The 19,558-nt window shown below is 35.4% G+C and overlaps 2 protein-coding genes and 1 long non-coding RNA gene across 3 annotated transcripts; 2 read left to right on the plus strand and 1 right to left on the minus strand.

Annotated features, from left to right (window-relative positions):
• Nucleotides 1-1,404: 1,404 nt before the first annotated feature.
• On the minus strand, nt 1,405-2,880 carry LOC136824813 (uncharacterized). The gene is made up of 4 exons (XR_010849174.1): nt 2,786-2,880; nt 2,323-2,439; nt 1,761-1,856; nt 1,405-1,448 (listed from the first exon to the last, which is right to left on the minus strand). It is a non-coding gene; the product is annotated as an uncharacterized lncRNA (long non-coding RNA).
• Nucleotides 2,881-10,040: 7,160 nt separating this feature from the next.
• Nucleotides 10,041-13,420, plus strand: LOC136824814 (uncharacterized). Its single transcript, XM_067080787.1, has 4 exons — nt 10,041-10,184; nt 11,303-11,630; nt 11,982-12,152; nt 12,544-13,420. The coding sequence occupies exons 1-4, from the start codon at nt 10,074-10,076 to the stop codon at nt 12,810-12,812; spliced, it is 879 nt and encodes a 292-aa protein (XP_066936888.1). The 5' UTR covers nt 10,041-10,073; the 3' UTR covers nt 12,813-13,420.
• A 2,646-nt stretch (nt 13,421-16,066) lies between these two features.
• On the plus strand, nt 16,067-17,877 carry LOC136824815 (uncharacterized). Its single transcript, XM_067080788.1, has 4 exons — nt 16,067-16,271; nt 16,643-16,889; nt 17,085-17,240; nt 17,399-17,877. The coding sequence occupies exons 1-4, from the start codon at nt 16,161-16,163 to the stop codon at nt 17,665-17,667; spliced, it is 783 nt and encodes a 260-aa protein (XP_066936889.1). The 5' UTR covers nt 16,067-16,160; the 3' UTR covers nt 17,668-17,877.
• Nucleotides 17,878-19,558: the final 1,681 nt, after the last annotated feature.

Below are 19,558 nucleotides of genomic sequence, written 5' to 3' on the forward strand. Positions count from 1 at the left end.
AACTATATTGGAGTTTCAATATTTTAAAGAATTGTTTTCTTTAAAATATAATTCTACCACACAAAAAGACAGATACATGTTTTTTATAAGCATACAAAAAATCAAAAAACTGGCTCGGAGATGTTTAGATCGAGAGGACGACAAGGCTGAAAAATGCTTGAAGGATGGTAACATCCTGATCGAAATTTTAGGAAAATTCCAAAAATCCGTAAAATCACAGCTAAAAATAATTGAAGAAAAGGTCTACTGACCTTTTTGAAAAGAAAAGACACATACAAACTTTCCGGAACAACGCGATTTAAGTTTTAAATAATAACTTTGGCTTAATCATATATCAATTTATGTATAAATCGTTACTAAAATTGTAAAAATATTCTTAAAAACTACAAAATCTTCATATGAATCATAATTTGGAACTTTGAAATAAATACTCATATTTTTTCTATGTCATAAAAAAGATTACTATATCAAACCCATGTGATTAGAACTTTGATTAATGGAATTCTTAAAAAAAGATTCAACCACTATACGCTAGCAACTCAAAATCGCAAAAATCTTTAGATCAAATCTAAATGCATGTGCATGTGTTTCCGTTTCTAATCCATGACTGTTTAACCACAAACTTTTCCTCTGTTAATAACATTAATCACGTGATCATGAGAATTTAGACTGGACTTTTGTAGGCAGTGACTCCGGATCAGAGGCTAACGGGAGCAACAAAACGATATTCTCCTGCACTTTCTCTTTAAACCGTACGTACGTAACCAACAGACATCGAAACATTCAACTGTCATACTTGAGTTGAACATAGTCATGGAATCCACATTGTTGTTGAAAATCTTTGATGTCGGTGATACAACGATCGTATCGCTCTCCTACAAACAGACATGTTTACCAATAGATATATTTCAGTCAATAAATCGTCCAAAAGGTAAAGAGGAGTTGTAATATTCAAGCGCCAGAAAACCACTTGCAGATGCGGACCATGGTACTCAAATATATTGTAAAGAATAACTAGAATTCGAAAAATATTCTAATTGCTTGATTAAAGTTGTAAGAAGTCATTGAATTGATGAACAATGCATTGGATTTGAACAGCAAACTTTCTGTTCATTTTAATGCATATTTGGAATAAGCAGGAAAAAAGTTAGCCTTCTAAATCACAAGCTTAGCCTCTTAGATCGAATACTCTGCGAATAACTTATAAAGCAGACAAACAAAGGTCTGAACAACTTACTTAAATCAACAGGGACAGGTTCATATCCTTTAATCACAACATCATCAGGACAAGACACTTTTTGTGGAGCTTCGTCAGCTTCGTCAGCTTCTGACGATGAATTTCCACTTTCACTTTCGTTTTCACTTTCCTCATTACCATCACCACAATCATCTGATTCTTCACCATCACCATCACCATCATCGGACAAGTTGTCGTGATGCCCAATGACCTGAAACACCAATCGCATTTACTGAGTAGGTTTTCTTAATCTCAAACAGTTGAATCCCTTTAGCCTCAGGAATAATTGATCAGCATAAAATGCATGTTAAGCAGTTCTTCTGTTATTTGGGAAATTTTGTGTTTTTCTTTTAAGATAGCGTTCCCGTCTACTTCAGTGGACTCAGCATTGTAAAAATTTATCAAAAAAGCCAGGGGAAGACAGTTGAAAAGATTCAGTCGCCGTAAAGATGGATGTGAAGAGGCTGGAGATTAATCCACGCCAACCCATCCTCGGCAATTTTGTTTACTATTCATTAGATACCTGGCAGGACAGCTTCTTCACATTATCTTTATCCACAAAGTATCGTTGGTAAAACTCTTCTATTTCACATTTTGTGATGGTCAATGCTATTTCGCACTATAAGCAATTAACAAAATGATATTGGCGGGCTATTCCAGAAATAGTCTATACCCCTATGTTGAGGAGGTATGGCGTTCTGGGTGGTTTGGAATAAATAAAAAAATCCAGGTTGCTGGTTTTTGGAAAATCCATGAAGATGGAGCAAAAATTGAGAAAGAAATCCAAGGCGCCCTGAAAAAATTGAAAAATCCAGGGGGGGGGGCACTTTCCAAAAAAGACCTCCTCAACATATGGGGTACAAATTTATTCTGAATTAGCCCATTTACAATTTTTGTGACTTACGTCTTAATCAATTTTTTTTCAATCCCTACACTCTCACCAGTCTTTTTTCACATTCTCATATTTTTTCGTGGTAACACAGTAATATTACGTCACCATTGTGTATCAGATCGATGCAGTGAAATTTTTTGTGCCATGCCGCTGTATCAAAAACTATTTTGAAGATGAAAAATAATTGAAATACCTTCCTTTCGATCAAGTCAAATAAATAGAGCCCTTCTCTGATCGTATGCCAATTCCTATCCACTTCGTCGGATAAGCAAAGATCAGCCGTCTGACTTTTCTTGATGTAGGCTTGCACCTGCAAAGAAAAAATGGTAGCAATGAGATACAATTATCACGATCCTCTGAGCGTACATGGACATAAAAATCTCGATTTCGTTCGGTGCCCAATTTTTTGATTTGAATCAGTAGTAAATGGAAATCTAAGGAATCATACTGCATGCCTTAGTGCTTAATTAGAAACTAGTTTCGAGTTTTAGGAGGCTTTAGCACAGGGCTGCAACGTGGTTATAACAAAGGCATATTATAAAAGACTCTCGCTTAATCGAACTTATTATTCGAATCTTTCTATAATTTTAACTTGTTTCCAGTCCCTGAACAAAGATTCCCCGTTCGATTCGAACTAGAGAGTCAGCTGTACGTACATATCCATCGTATTCTTCTGGAGTGAAATTCTTCAGTTTGTCTTGATAGAACAAAATAAACTCTTCAATCTTCTGATCCACTTCCTCCGCACTGAAATTTCAAATGAAAAAGTTAAATGGTTATACTTTCCTCTAAATGATCTTGATAATATCCAATATCATATTACTCTTGTCTCCCGAATAGACGGAGGGGGGGGGTCCGAATAAGCAGGGGGTAGGAAAATTTTCTAAATTCTAATAAGCGGGGGGATGGAATAAGAGGGGGGATATTTTGAAGACAGAATTTTTGTAACTGACATCAATTTCAACAATAAAAAAGAAACTTTAGCAAATGAACACGTAAAATAAGAACCAATACTAACAAAAAGGAAAATTTTAACAAGTTTAAGGTCTATCTACACTGTAATAAAATATTGAATTATTCGAACTTAATCAGCGGGGGGGGGGGTCTTATTAAGAGCGGAGGGTGGATTTTTTTCTCTTAACAATTAGCGGGGGGAGACGTCTATTCGGGAGACAAGAGTAAACATTAGAACCGCAGCTTAAAAAGCTTTTTTCATCACTGTCTCCTTAAAGAGGAAATGTAAAACCCTATTTTCTTAGTCCTATAAAACAGTTCCCTTATGGTTTTATCTCTCAACAAATGCTTAAAATATTGAAACCTCTACTTAAGGGNCATTATCATATTAATATGAGGAACATAACTCAGTAAAAATTTCTTCCAGAAAAGGGGTGGGACAATTGGCCGTCACGAGTTTTATGATTTGTTGGATTTTTGTGTTGGCTACCATGGAAATGATGGATATTTTTGACTTCAAAACTTAAAATGCCAATAATTCCTGGAATTTTTATCGAAATGAGCTCAAATTTTGTACATAGGTAGGGTTCATGAATATCTTTCATTTCCATAAAAACTTTTTCCCTAAAAATTGATGACGTCAGCATTTTTTGAGGTAAAAAGAAAATTGCTGTTTTGTCAGGTCTTCAATTTTTTGAGAATTTTTTTTGGAAACGAGAGATATTTATAAACCCTACCTTGGTACCAAATTTGAGCTCATTTGAATAAATATTCCAGAAGTTATTAGCAGTTTAAATTTTTGCTGACGTCAGCAAAAAGTGTTTTTCCTTAATTTAACCAAAATGGCTGAAACACAATTTTTGGCCCAGGACTTTTTGAAAAGGCATTAATATGACGAGTGAGAAAAACCAAAAATCTTTTCCGAAAATAGGATGGAACAACTGGCCGTCATGCATCATTTGATTCGTTAATTTTTTGCACAGAGGCCTTAACTTGCCCGAGTACCTTATCTCTATAAGAAGATATCTATGAGATGGACACAAATTGCTAATATTTGTAGGCTAAATTTTGCTTCAGATCTGTTGCGTAACGGCTATCAGTAACATTTCTTTCCAAATTCAACAATTTATTTGATCGTTCTTCTACGTTGGCACTTTAATAAAAATTATGGCTAATGTGCTGATAAGGAAGAAAAGTCAAGATTTTGCAATAAGTTAATTATTACCGTTGAAACTAATTATACAAATTATCCCACATTTCAAAACTTAAAACTCGGATTAACTCGATTTAACTCCGTTACAAGAAATCTTTAAGATTTTTATCTACTATTACAAAGGAAATTTTGTGAGAAGATAACAAAATTTCAAAATTACAAAAGTGCGCAGCCACTTGATTACAAAAGTGCACAGCTCGAAAATTACAAAACTGCGCAGAAAAATTACAAAACTGCGCAAAAATATTACAAAACTGCGCAGAAATTACAAAACTACGCAAAAATCGCGAAACTGCGCATAACGATGATTCTTATGCAATAAGCCAGTAAACAAATTTAAAAGGAAGACTCGATTCTTTTGAGCATAAACCCATTGGCTCTCTCTCTCTCCTTTTTTTCTAAAGGAATGTTCACACAAGAATAAGATTTCGTTAGGCTACGTCATATCTTCCTTCGTTTCGAGTGTAAAACTCCTACTCCTACTCGAGTAAGGTCTAAAAGCCTGGAGCTGTATATTATGTAGACTAAATTTCGTTTATTAATTAATCTTTATGTCCATGACAACCGACGTAATTGCTCAATTAATGACTTTAGAATTGTTGGACACACATCAAATAAATTTCATTTGAGACTCAAAGAGTCATTATTAATTTCTAAAGACAGACCTGATATATCAACGTACAGAAAAAATCTTTACTTTCATACTTGTTTAAGGAGGCCCCCAGCGGTTGACGTGATGGCGTGATGGAGGGTTTTTCGTGGCGTGATGCTGTGAAAATGAAGTGCCGGTGTGATCGTGAAATCGAGTTTTTTTAGGTGTGATGGCGTGAAATTTGCAGTTCAGCGTGATCGCGAAAACTACATTTACTACTACTTGAATCGTAAGTCTATGTCCATTTAAATTTAGGATTTAAATTTCAAAATTTTCTTGGTCAGCCCCAACTATTGTGGGGCCTCCTATAGATATAATTTTAAAACATCTGCCTTCATCCTTGTATCCTCCAATTGTCTTTAGCGGTTGCTATAGCTAGTCTTCAAAATAAAGTCAAATGCTATGAGAGGGTCAAAAATTTATCCCGTCAGCGCAAACCATGGTTGCGCTTCCTCTGTCTGCACCCCAAAATGTAGGTGTACAATTAGAAGTTACAAGTATGAAGGCAGATGAATAAAACTGTTTGCACCGTTTCATTTATGACGTTTGACGTCCACTAAAACTTATTCCGTATGTGTACTGACCGAAAACTTTTGTAATGGATAGCTATATGATTATAGATATGATTATTCCCTTGATTTGCCCATTTTCCCCATCAACCGAGGATATTTCCGAAAAAAGAGATAAATTTTCTATCAAGTTTTGGGTTTCCGAGCGCCTAGTTCTTCACCATTAAGAGATAAGTCCTACAAACCAGGGCTCTTTTTGGAGCAACATGTATACTGAGATCTGTTCCAAAAGCATTTTTGTCTATTTTTAGTGTAAAACAAGATATCTTAGTAAATAATGACCGACATTTTGGGGTGTATTTTTTCAAAATTCTGACGTCTGGAATTTAGAAGAATTAACGTCAAAAGAAAACTTCAAAATATTATTTCAAACGTGCGTGTTATTCATCTTCTATAATTTAAAAAGATCATAAATGTTGAAAAAATATTTGATCAAATCTTTATTTCCAATCAAACTCAAAAAAATTCAATTTTCAATCAATTAATCATTCATAAGCAGTTAATGAAAGTATGTTTCATCGTCAGAGGTTTCATCGTCAATGGAGTCTAGCGACGAATCAGAACAATCAGAATCACAATCGAACAGAAGTTTTCGCTTTGTCCCTTTTGTTTCACCAGTGCTCTTTGTGGGTACTAACATGGTTGGCTTCTTACCCTCAATCTTACAGCTGGCTTTCGAACACACCGCAAAACATTTCTACAAACCGGGCATATTTTGAGACCTTTGGCCAAACAAACATTTTGATCGAAACAGATACAACCTTCTCGACAACGAATGTATGCTTCATCTCCTCTTTACCCTAACGATTTCTCTTCTTCTTTCTTATTTTCTTTTCTTCTTTTTCTTTCTCTTCCTCAGCAAGAGCCTTGACTTTGGACACCATATCTTTAGCTCGCATCGATCCACAAACTTGCGTAATTCGTTTTGCTTTCGTTTTCTTGAGAACGATTTTTTTCAACGGTAGAAGACCATCGATGTCGTCTGGGCTCACGGTTGTTGCTTTGAGAGATTGGATGGTGTGCTTCTTTTTGTAATAAGATGCCTTTCCTCTCTGAACACCAATGGGTGAGCCAATCAGGTCATCGATTTTAGAAGCAGAGTTGGAGAAGGGTTTGGGTGTCTCCAAAAGGGCTTGAGCACGATCAAATTCATCTTGTTGCATCCAGTTGATATTTAATCCCTTCGAAAATATTCCAACACGCCTGGCTGCATTGATGATGTTATCAGGCGTAGCCCATTTGTTCCACATTTCTGCGAGAATTGTCATGAATGATTCACGGTTCAGGTCGCTAAGTTCGTTAAATAACTTTTCATTTTTTTAATAACGGTACAAATTTCCTTCCGCCCTTTTTATTTTGTAAAATTCGAATTTGTAGAATGGTCAAAGCACACTTTTCAACTTCTTTTTCTGACAAAGACTGTAGACATCGGTTCCTGTTCTTCATATACCGGACAAGCGATTCTTCTTCTTGTTCCGTAAGAATTTTGCAGTAATTGCGCTCGTTTTTGTTTTCAACTTTCCCATCTAAACGTGCGTTAATTGTTCGTAAGAAAAAGGCCAGATTTTGTTGCCTTCCATCCACGACAACTATTCAATCGATACCATTCCACTACTTCTTCCAATTCTCCATCCTTTAAAACTTTTCTTTTCAAAGAATTAAAAACTGCACTAACATGATGTGGGTTACGCTTATCATTACACCATTGTACTTTCAAGGTGAAGCTTTGCTTAGTCATTTTCTTTTTCCTACCTTTATCGATTCCAAGAAGGTATATCGTTTCGCAATCCTATCAGACACTTTCGTACCAAAAACCATGAATATTGGTCGATTTTTTAGAAAGTTATGAATGAAAAAGTGAACCTACATTTTGGGGTGCAGTGACGTAAAAATATGAAATTTCAAACTTGTATATTGATCATCTGAAAAACTTTGAGAATGAATAATGCACCAGGAAAGATTCTTACGGGGGTAAATAAGTTATAAGTTAAGTCCATTTTTTACTTTCCAAAGCTTTTCTTTCGCGTCAGAAGAAAAACAAAATTTACCAACATTTTGCGGTGCAGACAGTGTAACTAACATTTTCCTCTTTTTCTTAGATGCTCATTTTTAGAAGCATCAAAGACATCAGGTCCTTTATTTCAGGAAAATATATATTTGTAGCAAAGCCTTTAAACAGAAAGAAGCAACAGGTCTATTATGATGTGTAATTTTGAGCAGATTGGCATTGATCAAATAAACGAGGGCGATTGTAGCCATACTAAATTGAAAATTTCTCAAAATCAAAATCAAATTGAAAATTGAAAATTTACCCTTTTGAAAACTATTTACGCTAATTCACAATTAACGAATTAATGCCCCTGGTGGGGGGGGGGGGCAGGGAGCATTGCCCCTCATGTTTTTACCAAAAAAAAACTACTTTTACTGGGTGCGCCACAAAAACGTTTCTCTCTTTAAAACTAATTTTCTCGAAATCTAAAAGTTTTAAAAGAACCATTCCTATTTCATTGGAAAGAAGAAAGATAAACTTAAATTTTGATGGGTCATTTATTGAACTCGATTCATTAGATCAAAAGTTATGCTCAATTGAATAAAAAAGTTAATCGAATTTAATAAATGACCCATCAAAATTTAAGTCTATTTTTCTTCTTTCCAATGATATAGGAGTGGTTCTTCTAAAATTTTTAGATTTCGAGAAAATTAGTCTCAAAGAGAGAAACTTTTTTGTGGCGCACCCGGTACTTTTAAAAGATTTCCATTATTTTTACGTATGAATTATTGTTCAAATTGAATAGCGCTTCGTCATGCAAACGTCATGATTGTTACTTTTCTCATTTGACCGAAATTCAATCCCACAATCCTTTTAGTCTTAATTCAAAAGTCGTGAAAGTTATTACTTGTTCTTTGTAATTGAGTGAAATTTGCATGCAAGCGTAATTAACGCAAAGGGTGATGGGATTGAATTTCGGTCAAACTGAAAAAATCAATGTCTATTTTTAGATTCGCGATGGTATGCTATTGAAATGGGTTCTTAAAATAGCACTATGAACCCTTCAAAATTAAAAAGTTTTCTTCGTTGCCCAACCATGGTGGGCTTTGTCAATTTACTCAAATATACCTTAGCCCTCAAACCAGGGCCCTTTGATGTGACCCACCAGTTGTCAAACTATTTTTGATAAGCATAAGTCAAAATTACGTCAGAAGGTAAAATTCCTTCCTGATTTTTCGGGTGTTTCAGGAAAAATGATATAATCTTGACTTACGTGTATGAGAATGCCAAAAAACTAATTGACGACCAAACACACACCTAAAAAATTAAGTTTATATAACGGCATTTTATCCATACCAATGGGTCTAAACGTGGTCTAAAACTGAATCTATCCAGAGAATATGAGCGTGAAAATCAAATTTATCAGTATTAGGCGTGATGGCGTGATGGCGTGATGGCGTGAAATCGAAAAAAGATTGGCCTGATGGCGTGAATTTTGGGTCCGCTGGGGGGGGCTCTTTAAGTGATTTTTCGTGGAAGAGGGCATAGTGAATTTCTGGTTTGTTATTTTTGATTTTTTGATTTACTTGACTAATCTGTTACTTTTTCTACTTTTTAGACTAGATAATCCTAAACGAATGAGCAAAAGATCTTGTAGATGTATGGTGCTTTTCCCTGTCTGAAAAAAAAAATCTTTTAGAATAATCTTTTCGTTGAACATACAACCAACAACTGGCTACAACTCTGTCGGTATTTCAGAAGCAGCCGGCGAAGCAAATTTTTAGAAATATGTGTATCTTCTAGGAGACCAAATGTTATGACCTGTCAATTTTTTATACAAATGATGTGTTCTGATTTCTAAGAAACCTTTATCGCACTATTTGTCTCCCTAAACTTATCACTACTTTATGGTTTGATGTGTTCTAAAATCTAGGAAAAACAGTTCACCAAGACAAACTTTTAAGATATTTGTTTTTCCCCACGAAAGATGTGTTCTGAAGCTTTCTAGGGTTACCTAGGCAACAAGAACACGTTAGATGTATGACTTTGATTATACCCCTGTCTCGTAAGAACACATCATCATTTCTAGCTGATTAATTTTCGAAGGTCTGATCAGAACAGATCAAAATTTCTAGCTGAAATATGCTTTCAGAACACATCGGAAAAAAAGGTCGCCTCGCCGGCTGCTTTCGGTATTTATTTGAAGTGCACAGACCAGAAAAACGGTTTTTTTAGAATGAATCAGATAGGTCGTAGAAAAGAGGACAAAGATAATTAATTCATTTCCGAACCACTTAAAGGGCCTGAGAAACTTACTGTTTTTTGTGTCAACTAAATGTGAAATTTGTTGATTTGTCTGTCTGCTTTCTATCATAAGTTATGAGATATTTTCTTTTGAATTATAAGTAAAATAGTTGATTAAAAAAGACCAAACATTAAAGCAATGGACGAATTTAAATAAAATATTTGAAGTTCCTTGAGTAAAGTAAATAAAGCATGTTTAACATTAGTGGTTTTGATATTTTTCAGAGTGGGGGAAAAGAGATTTTTAGAAAACAATATTACAATGGGTGGATGGATATCATTCAATCGTGATACCGATCCCACGGATCAAGTCGTCCAATATTGCAAATCAGTTGTTTTCACCCAGTTTTATGGACAAACCACAGAATTGGATGTAAGGCTTTACAGTATTCATTTTACTATTTAGATGTGTTTAAGGGTGGGTAAGGGGAATTAAAGCAGTCAGAATGCCTGAATGGTAGAAATGGCTAGAAAGGTGCCCAGTAGTAAAACTTAAAACTGTTTCAAATTATTTCGCTAGAGTACAGAATCAAGTCAAGCAGGGCCAATTTTGGAGGTTCTTGAATCACTTGTTGACAATTCTCGTTGACAAAAATGGTCAAAAAACGGTCAAAATCTTAAGAAAGTAGATTTTTGTCAAATTTTTGCAATTTTTTTTTTTACTTTTTGGCTTAAAATCTCGCTGGAAAGACTCACTTTGAATTTGTTTTGCTTGACGATGAAACCAATGCAATTCCTACGAGTTAGACCAAAAATGACGATCTTTATAGCCTATGTCTAGTATACTCGTCATTGGTACTTAAATAAGGGTTAATAAATGTCACTAACACCCTCTGTCTTTACTGGGTACCAAATTTTGACAAGGTATACAGTGTTAACCCAACCAAAGATGAACGATGCAAGGGAGAATTAGTTTTGTGGAATTATGTCTCTGTCGCGTCAATATGGTTGTGTAACTCGGCTTATTAAGCTCGAAATCAAATCATCAAGCTGACTGATTGAAAGATTTTGACCCATTTTTGGTACTTCTTGCTCTCGAAACCTTTTTTGTTGTACTTTTCAAGTATTTTATCTTCTTTTTATCACGATTAAAACTGCAATTTTTGCGTTTGGGTACTTTACTACTAAATATGTTTTGGTTTTTTTAATTGCATATTTGATATTTGGGAATCTTGATACATCACATCAGTGTACTTAAAATTCAAGCATTTAAATTAAAATTTGAACAATAAATTATGAGACAGTTTGAGAAGCCTTTTCGTGAAATACCAGTAGTTTTCAAGCTTTTATCAAAGTTTTAAATTTTTGACGGATTTTCGTATTTAGAATTTGAAATACAGGCAGCAACAGAGCTTGCTTCAATCCTTCAATGAGATAATAAAGGATGGATGTCCAGTTGTTTATATGTTCATGTTGATCCCTTGGTGAGTTATTTATTTTTGGCAAACTATGTATTGAAATTTCTTCATAAAGTATTAACTTTTCTTTCAGGGCAGAACTGACGGTCGTCCTATCCCAGATGACGCTACATTTTGGTCGTTAGCTTGGCAATTCTTCCGTCGATCGCTTTCCGATGAACAAAATAAACAAACCAATTACGAACCTAAAACTCATCTCGGAATTATTCTCTCCAAAATGGATGAAGAAATCCGACGAGTTTCAAGTGATCAGTTTGAAATCACACAACCAATGAAAGACATGTTAAAGGAGCTAGCCGAGCTTCGAGTTTGTACTGGTGATTGTGAAAGTATTGATGAATGCCACCAACGCTTACTTGAGGATGCCGACACATTCAAACACTTTTATCGAAAACGCACCTGTAAGATTACTTATATGTTACTTTATCTTCTTTCTTACTTTTGTGATCTAACGGCTTAAGAGAGCCTCCTAAAAAGTCCTGTACACTTTTGGGAAAAGACTTTTTAAATTAATTTCTAATGAAAAATAAATGTGTGATGGACTAAAAAACTACAAAAATTTAAAGAACTTGCATTTAATCCCTCAAAAAGACATTATTCAACCTATATATAGGTTGTTATAACATATCGGACGGAAGATCGAGACAAAAATACCATTAGATGCTAGAAATTTCCAGTTGGCTTGTTATAACAGATACCCTCCTGTTTTCTTACACATAACTTTTAAACATCGTTTCCACTTTCTTTTTAAGCTGGAGTAGAAAAAGGGCACTCGGAAGTTTTAGAAGGAAAGCACTCATTCTATTGGGGAACACGACAGCAACTGTTGTTTGGTAAAGTGGTCTGTGATTGGCTGGCGTGTAGAACTGAGAGCAAAAACCCGATGGATCCCGTCTTTGGAGCGTTATTGAATCCTACAGGAGGTATGAATTTGTTGAATAGGTAGCATTACAGATTAGGCTTAAGATTTTCAGATTGTTCGGTTGTATTTTGTTATTATTATTATTATATATTATTACCTCCTTATCCAATAATTTTTTAACTCCCACGATTTGGGACCGTTTCGTTTGAATATCAAGCAAAGCTAGAGTACTTAGGAGAATATATTATTCCAGTAATTCCAGATTTTACACTAAAATAAACTATCCTTTCTGGAATACCCTAGTTTTCAACGCTAATATGACTGTCTAAACATTCAGGGTAGCCCTTTCTTTTAATAAATCAAAATTTATTCTACACTTCTGATTAATAGAAATGAGAAAAAATTATTTTATAATCATCAGTTTACTTAAATCATCTTCGTGTTATTTTCAGGACGCGTTGGGCCTGGTGACGACACCGTCTTACACAATTTAACTTTTGATAACATGGGTGCGATGGCTTACCACGCAGCTGTTCATGATGCTTTTGGTTACCTGAAAAATAATCATAATCTTGGACCAGGGTACGCTTATCTTAACCAAGGACTTTTTGGTGATGGTAGTCCGTTCGGGGGCCAACTTTTTGGTATTTTGTTTTGGAAAGGGATTTGTAAGGAGTTACGTCCTCTGAATGCGTTGAACGAACAATTCATCTTCAAATAATGGCAAAATCTGTCAGAAAATTTGTTGGTCGGATTTGATTAGTTTAGATATTTGGAATTTTAAAGGTTACCGTTGCATAGGTAACACCTTTTTCTCCTCGTTACCTAAGTCGAACTTCGTTGCTCTTTCAGCAGTGCTGGGTTTGAGTGTTGGTACTTTATACTGACCATTTTTAGTGTTTTTATTCTCTTATATTTTATCTATCTAAATCTTAAAATGTCATTCAACAGTACACGGTGTCAAATATATCCAACACTGAGCCGAGATGTCAAATTCTGGGAAAAAGGGTTAGGGAGGAACATAAAATTGTAATTTTCATTAAATATTTTACCATAAAGGCTTTCTTAGACCATGTGGCATATAGGTGAAATATTATGCTAGATTTTGGCACCTTTCAGACATTATTCATGAAAATCTAACCGGCATAATCTGAATTTCTAGAACTTTTTTCGTAGAACTTTTTTCATCAATGATATTTCAAAACATTATGACTTAGCTAGTAATTTTTTTAATAATTTGCATTTAAAATTTGGATTACGATGAATGCGTTTCAGCATTTCCTTTTTAATGTCGTCGAGTTTTATTAATGAGAAGAACTGGTTCTCAAGATAAAATTTATATTTCTTTCTTTTTTTATTTGGATATTTCGAATGGTACTGGACGAACCATAGTCTTCAGAAAGTCCCCCAGAAACAAAGTACATATTTTCAGAAATGTGAAAATATGCATTTTCGATTTTTCTTACAATCCAATTTCCACTCGGCTTTTCAGGATATCAATCGTCGGCTTAGTTAAAATGCCTCCTTCCAGAAAGAACTTAAAATCTGTTTTCCCTGTTTTGGTCCACTCCCTGATTTCATGAACCAGTAGCCAGTTTATGTATTTTCATCTATCTGTGTCGCAGATACACAAGTCAGTCCAGCAACAAGGGCCGACAGTGAGCTACTTATGTACACTTACAATATTAGTATCAGATTTGTCATTTTATTTGATTTGTCTTTTACACTTTGTGTGTTGGATGGAAATGTTTATTAAGGTGTATTGCTTAGGTAGTTTTTACACTAGGCTCAGATAGTGGCAGTATTCGAGTATTTGTTTTGGACTATTTCCATCATTTGATTTCTAAACCTACCTGTTTGTTTGTTCGTCCGTCCGTCTGTCCGTTCGTCTGTTATTAGCTTTTCTCGGGATTGAGCTTTTCCAGAAAAAAACCGTATACCCCCTGTTGAGGAGGTCCATTTCCGTTCCAAGGGGGTAAGGTTTGATATGTGGCGCAATTCCATAGGGATATATAAAAATCTGTCAAAAATAACTGGAATTCCTTAGGGGTAGCTTTTCAAACCCTACTAAAATTCAGAATTCCAGAGGGGTTTAAATCTGAAATTGCCTGGAATTCCAGGGGTTTTTACAGTATTTCCAGCCACAGAGGGGTGGACCTCCTCAACGGGGGGTATACGGTTTTTGTCTGGAAAAGCCCATTGGCACATTAGTTTTTTTGTGATTTTTTTCATAGTGATGCAAATCGACAGTACCCAAAGAGTGACGAAAAAAATCTTTTTTGGGCAAATTTAGGCCAAAAAGTGCCTGGAAATAGTTTTTTGGACTCTGTCTGAGATTACTTCATCAGTTTTTTCTGATTTTATGCAAAAAGCTAGAGGGCCTCTAAAAGTGGCTGAAACTGTTTTCCGGAAATATTTTTGGCTGTAAAAATCGGATTTTCTTATTTGAAGAAATTCCCTTTTATAATTTCTTGCGATTACCTTGGTATTTTGTTCTATTTTTTGCACGGTGATGTAAAATGGTTATGTTTGAAATCTGATGGAGCACGATTTTTGAAATTTATTAATTTTTTGGATGAATTTGGGCAGATTTTTTACACAGTTATGCAAAACCCTTAAAATGTGAGACTTCAGGATTTTCAAAAGAAAACTTTTTAGGCAAATTTGGGCCAAATTTCGGATTGCTTCATTCAGCTTTATCCTTAATGGGATAAAGTTATCTCAAACCCTGGAGTTATCTTTACAGAAAATAAAGGATTGTTTTTGTTTTTACCCAAAACACCTTAGCGCTAAAACAAGTTGCATCATCTTGTCAAGCTTATGCATTCATGATGTTATCTTTTCTTTTTTGCTCGAAAATTTTCATTTTCATTCAGCATGCTTCCGACTACCTTTATCAGGTAAGTCCATTCAGCATGTTGCTTTTTACCACTGGTTTTATCATATTTTTTCCTTGGATTGTTTTTGCTATTTTTTGGGGGGGGTTCAGTTTCTTTTGGATAGGCATATTTTGGTCTTTAAATCAACAGTTCTGTATTGGTTTTTCACATTTTTAAAGACGGTAGAGTGGCTTGAAACGATTTGGAAACCTGCGCAGTTCTAACCCACAAAAGAGAGGACACCCCTGTGTCACAGACCCGGTGGATCCCCCATCCTGATGGAAAAATAGGCCAAAAAATCATCCCCGGTGGAAAAAATACCCTATAATTTCACTGAAAAATTGCTCTATGATTTTATCCCCATTGAAAACCGAATGTAAAAAATTGCACTCCAAAACCATGCACACTGAAATTTCCGATCTGGAAACAATATATTTTCTATCCCCATTGGCATTTTGATAGAAATTTCCATCCCCACTGAGGGAAAAGGTTCTACCGGGGCACTGAGACAGGGGTGTGAGAGGGAGGTAAAAGTGCTGATTAACCGTTGTCCTCAGTCAATCATGATCTATAAAAATCGACAACTAACATACTCCATCCCAGAAAAAAACGCATACATAAACTCGCTAGTACATCTTTAGCTAACCTTAAATTTCGTTAACGCAGTCATAATCTCCCTTCAATTTTGGTTCTAATGAAGTCTACACTCAAAACTCGAATTATCGAATTTTCTGGTATTGATGACGCGATCTCTCGTCCAGACTACTTAATATGTACACTTTACATTAACTGCTCTTTTAATTTACATAGGATGCGAAAGAGAAAGTCGTTTTTGATTGATGTTTCTGACGTTTTACTTTTAATCGGCTCATCAAGTTTCTTACAGAAATTGTTTTTATTTGTCAAAACACTTTTGACAGACGTCTCTCTTTTGTCTGAAGACAGTTTTGAATACGTCATGAAAAAGTGAAAAGACAAGCTAAACCTGTTTTTTGACGAAAAGTTTGTACGTCAAATTAGACGTAATTATTACAAGGTACTGAAAGCAGGAAAATGAGGCTCATTATAAAAGCACTACATTTGGTTTGGAAAAGTCAGACTTAAACGGACAAACAGTACAAGAAGGTGTACAAGCCAAACATTACTCAAGCTACATTAACATTTGAATTGGAAGTACATATTTTTAGAAAATGGGAAGCTGGATTTCATTCGATAAAGACAACGAATCAGTTGCGAAAGTCAAGCAATATTGTGAATCGGTCGTTTTTGTGCAATTCTACGGACAGACCAACGACTTAAAGGTATGTTTTCACTATCGTCTTTTCGTTCAACGTGATCTTTTGAGATAGTAGCTATCCTGTCTCAACACTTTAAAACTCCGAAATGTTTGCGTCTCCTCGGAGTACGCTGACATCTGACAGTATCGTCATATGCCATTTACAGTTAAAATGAATCATGAGTAATCGGGACTTGTTGCGCTCTAACAACGACCATTTCGCTGAACGCAAAAATCTTTATAATTTTTTTTTAAAACTTTGGACTAATAGTAAGTCGTCATTAACGCACAGCGGTTCTGACTACCCATTACGCTTTGCGAGTTTGAAATGGTCTAAAGATGCAAGGAAAGTGTCATTCAGAAAAATAAGAGAACCAGTCTTGTGTTTCTATTCAGGGTTCCACTGACAGCATCAATGGAAAACCAAAATCGGAGCTTGGCCACTTGCTCAGTGAACTTGATAAAGAGGTTCGGAAGGCTTCGAAAATCGAGGAATTAGAAATCACCAAATCAATGAAGAATATTTTAAGGAAAATGGCAGAGATCAGAGTTTGCATGGCCGATTGTGAAACTGTCGAAGATTGTCATCAAAAGCTGTTGAATGATGCCGAACGATTCCAAGCGATTTACCAAAAACGTGGCCGTAAGTCACTTAACGTCCATGTTTTGTTAAGTATGCATGAAAAATTTCTTCATAGATTACCTCAAAGTTAGATAAGGCTCTGTTTGAATTTATCAATCACCACTTTCCCGTGAAAAAGGTCTGCGCTTTGGTTCGTAGTATTGACCCTGTTTAACTTAGCTCACTTTACTTATCTTTACAACAATCTTTTTTCAGATGAATCGGAAGTTCTGGAAGAAAAGCACTCGTTTTATTGGGGTACACGACAACAGCTTTTATTCGGAAAAGTCATTTGTGATTGGCTTGCGACGCAAGATAGTGAAAAAGCACCGATGGACCCTATATTTGGTACTCTCCTTAACCCGACTGGAGGTAGGTTTGATTGTTTTTATTGTAAATTTAGAATCACATGATGACATACCTTTTGAAATAGGACATGTAGTTCAATAAGATTATGCTAAAGTCTATGTATGACGAGTTTGTTTATACTATATAACTATACTTTAATTGATATAATTATGTTTTTTTAGGACGAGTTGGTCCAGGCGATACCGGATTTTTCCACGACTCCCTTTTTGACGATATGGGTCCCTTTGCTTACCATTCAGCAGTCCACGACGGCTTTGGTTACTTAATAACAAAGCACAAGACTGGACCTGGGTACGCTTACCTCAATAAAGGTCTTTTTGGTGATTGGAGCCCGTTTGGTGGCCAACTTTATGGCATCAAATATTGGGAGAAAATATGCGAAAAATACCATCCTGATAGAGCAACTTTGGAGCAATTTATTTTTCTATGATTTCAAGTAGTAAGTTTTTATTTTCATTTTTGAGTATTTTTTTTATTTTGATGGCAATGTAAACGTGTAAATATATTATTTGGATATTTAGTTGTACCATTATTCAGTTGACCAGTTTTACGGTCCAAGTTTGTATATATAATGAAAAGCAATTTTATTTTGGTTCAACACGCACCAAGTATTCTGAAATATAATTAGTACCTGAAAATATCACTCGCTTTATGTTTTACCTACAGTTTTAATACTCGGCCTAAAGTGTTTCTAAACCTAAAGGTTTTCTGATTTTTTGAAACTACAAACAGCAGATCAAATTTCTAGCGGAGATTTGCATTCGTTTCGGAACACACTGATCAAAAATGAGACTTTTACCCCCCGGGGGGGAGGTACTTTGGCAAAAATGGGTTCTGGGTATGTGAGAACGATAATAAGGGTGGGTTTCTTTATTCAAAGTTTCTCTAAGGATCGGAATAAGATTCACAATTTTAGGAATTTTTTTGATCTCGAGAAAAAAAAATTGTAAAAAAGTCTCTCTTTAAGGGTATTTTTCAAAAATCGAAGAAAATTTTCAAAAAAGTCTTTTTAATAGGAAACCCTTTTTCACTTAGAGTATGGTCTCACTAGGGTCGGTTTTCGGAGTCCGGCCTGCACATACCCCTCATCCGCCAACCCTAGTACCCCAGTCTTGTGATTCCCTGGGGGCTTTTATGGAGTTTGAGAATGCAAAGGAATACTGCCTTGGATTCATTCATGGTGTTTCATTTTTTCCGAAGGAAATGTACTGAGCTGTATGATGAACAGATTCTGAGGCTCAGTGATCGTCGACTAGAGACAAACTGTTTGGTCATAAAAATTGGGTAAAAATTTATGTATAAAAAAGACAGATAGCTTAAATTCCTCTTTTATTCCTTATTATCACAGACAATTCGTCTTAATTCTTTTAATCATCAAATTTCCCATATTGTTTACAATACGTTGAACTGCTGCTAGAGGAGAGATTTACATGTTTTCAAAATACACCCGTGTCGTCGTAGACCTGGTAAGGTTCCTTAAAGAAAATACTGTAGACACCTTTCTAAATTTTTTTACTGAATTCTGAGCTTGTAAATGATAACACCCCCTTCTCACAGACCCATTCCCACCGGAAAAATTGGCCAAAACATCGTCCCAGGTGGAAAATCATCCTCCCATTTTTGTCCCTACTGAAAATAATCAAATAAACCAATCCTTATTGCAAAATGTTTTACTATTCTCCCATCCCCACTGAATTTTTTGTCTTGAAAAGAAAAGAATTGAAATCCCTAGCCATAAAAATATGAAGATTTTAATCCCATTGAGTTTGTAAGAAGAAGGTAGCCTATACGAAACGTCACCCGCGTTTTTTTACGCAATTAACGTCTATTCCACTTTGAAAAAATCGAATTTGCGTCAAAGCACTTTAAAGGCTTCTATTTTTTGAAAATCGTCAAAGTGGAACTCACTAAGAAACGAGATGAAAAATCCCGGTTTTTAGTGAGGTACTCGTTAATAAGAAGGCGGAAGTACAAAAGAAATTTGAAATCCTACCCATCAAATCCATCAAATTCAAAAACAATCAACTCAGGGCCTGGTTGCAGCACTTTGAAAGTGATTGGGCAACGATATACCGACTAAGGAGGCGCCACTATACAATGCTGGAAAAAAGCTAGTAGACAAATGAAATTTCAGTGAAAAATGATGAGAAATAGCGCAAAATGACTCTTCAATGTGTCTGAAAGGGGATGGAAGTCAAGAAAAACACTTGCTTTTGAATTGCTTTTGAGGGAACCAGAAGCAAAAAATCAGCGTTTTGATACTGGTGTAAGCCAGTTAAATCAAGCCCTTGTGGTTTGCCCTTGCGGTTAGACTGCAGTGG

This window comes from Clytia hemisphaerica, unplaced genomic scaffold (genome assembly GCF_902728285.1).
Source record: "Clytia hemisphaerica strain Z4C2 unplaced genomic scaffold, Clytia hemisphaerica genome assembly, whole genome shotgun sequence".
Lineage (NCBI taxonomy): Eukaryota > Metazoa > Cnidaria > Hydrozoa > Leptothecata > Clytiidae > Clytia > Clytia hemisphaerica.

What these genes read in the sequence shown, in the direction of transcription:
- LOC136824814 (XM_067080787.1), top strand. Translation starts at nt 10,074, where the DNA reads ATGGGTGGATGGATATCATTCAATCGTGATACCGATCCCACGGATCAA. An exon ending in GACAAACCACAGAATTGGAT is followed by an intron (nt 10,185 to 11,302) that starts GTAAGGCTTTAC and finishes CTTTTCTTTCAG; the next exon opens with GGCAGAACTGACGGTCGTCC. An exon ending in GTTATTGAATCCTACAGGAG is followed by an intron (nt 12,153 to 12,543) that starts GTATGAATTTGT and finishes TGTTATTTTCAG; the next exon opens with GACGCGTTGGGCCTGGTGAC.
- LOC136824815 (XM_067080788.1), top strand. Translation starts at nt 16,161, where the DNA reads ATGGGAAGCTGGATTTCATTCGATAAAGACAACGAATCAGTTGCGAAA. An exon ending in GACAGACCAACGACTTAAAG is followed by an intron (nt 16,272 to 16,642) that starts GTATGTTTTCAC and finishes GTTTCTATTCAG; the next exon opens with GGTTCCACTGACAGCATCAA. An exon ending in TCTCCTTAACCCGACTGGAG is followed by an intron (nt 17,241 to 17,398) that starts GTAGGTTTGATT and finishes ATGTTTTTTTAG; the next exon opens with GACGAGTTGGTCCAGGCGAT.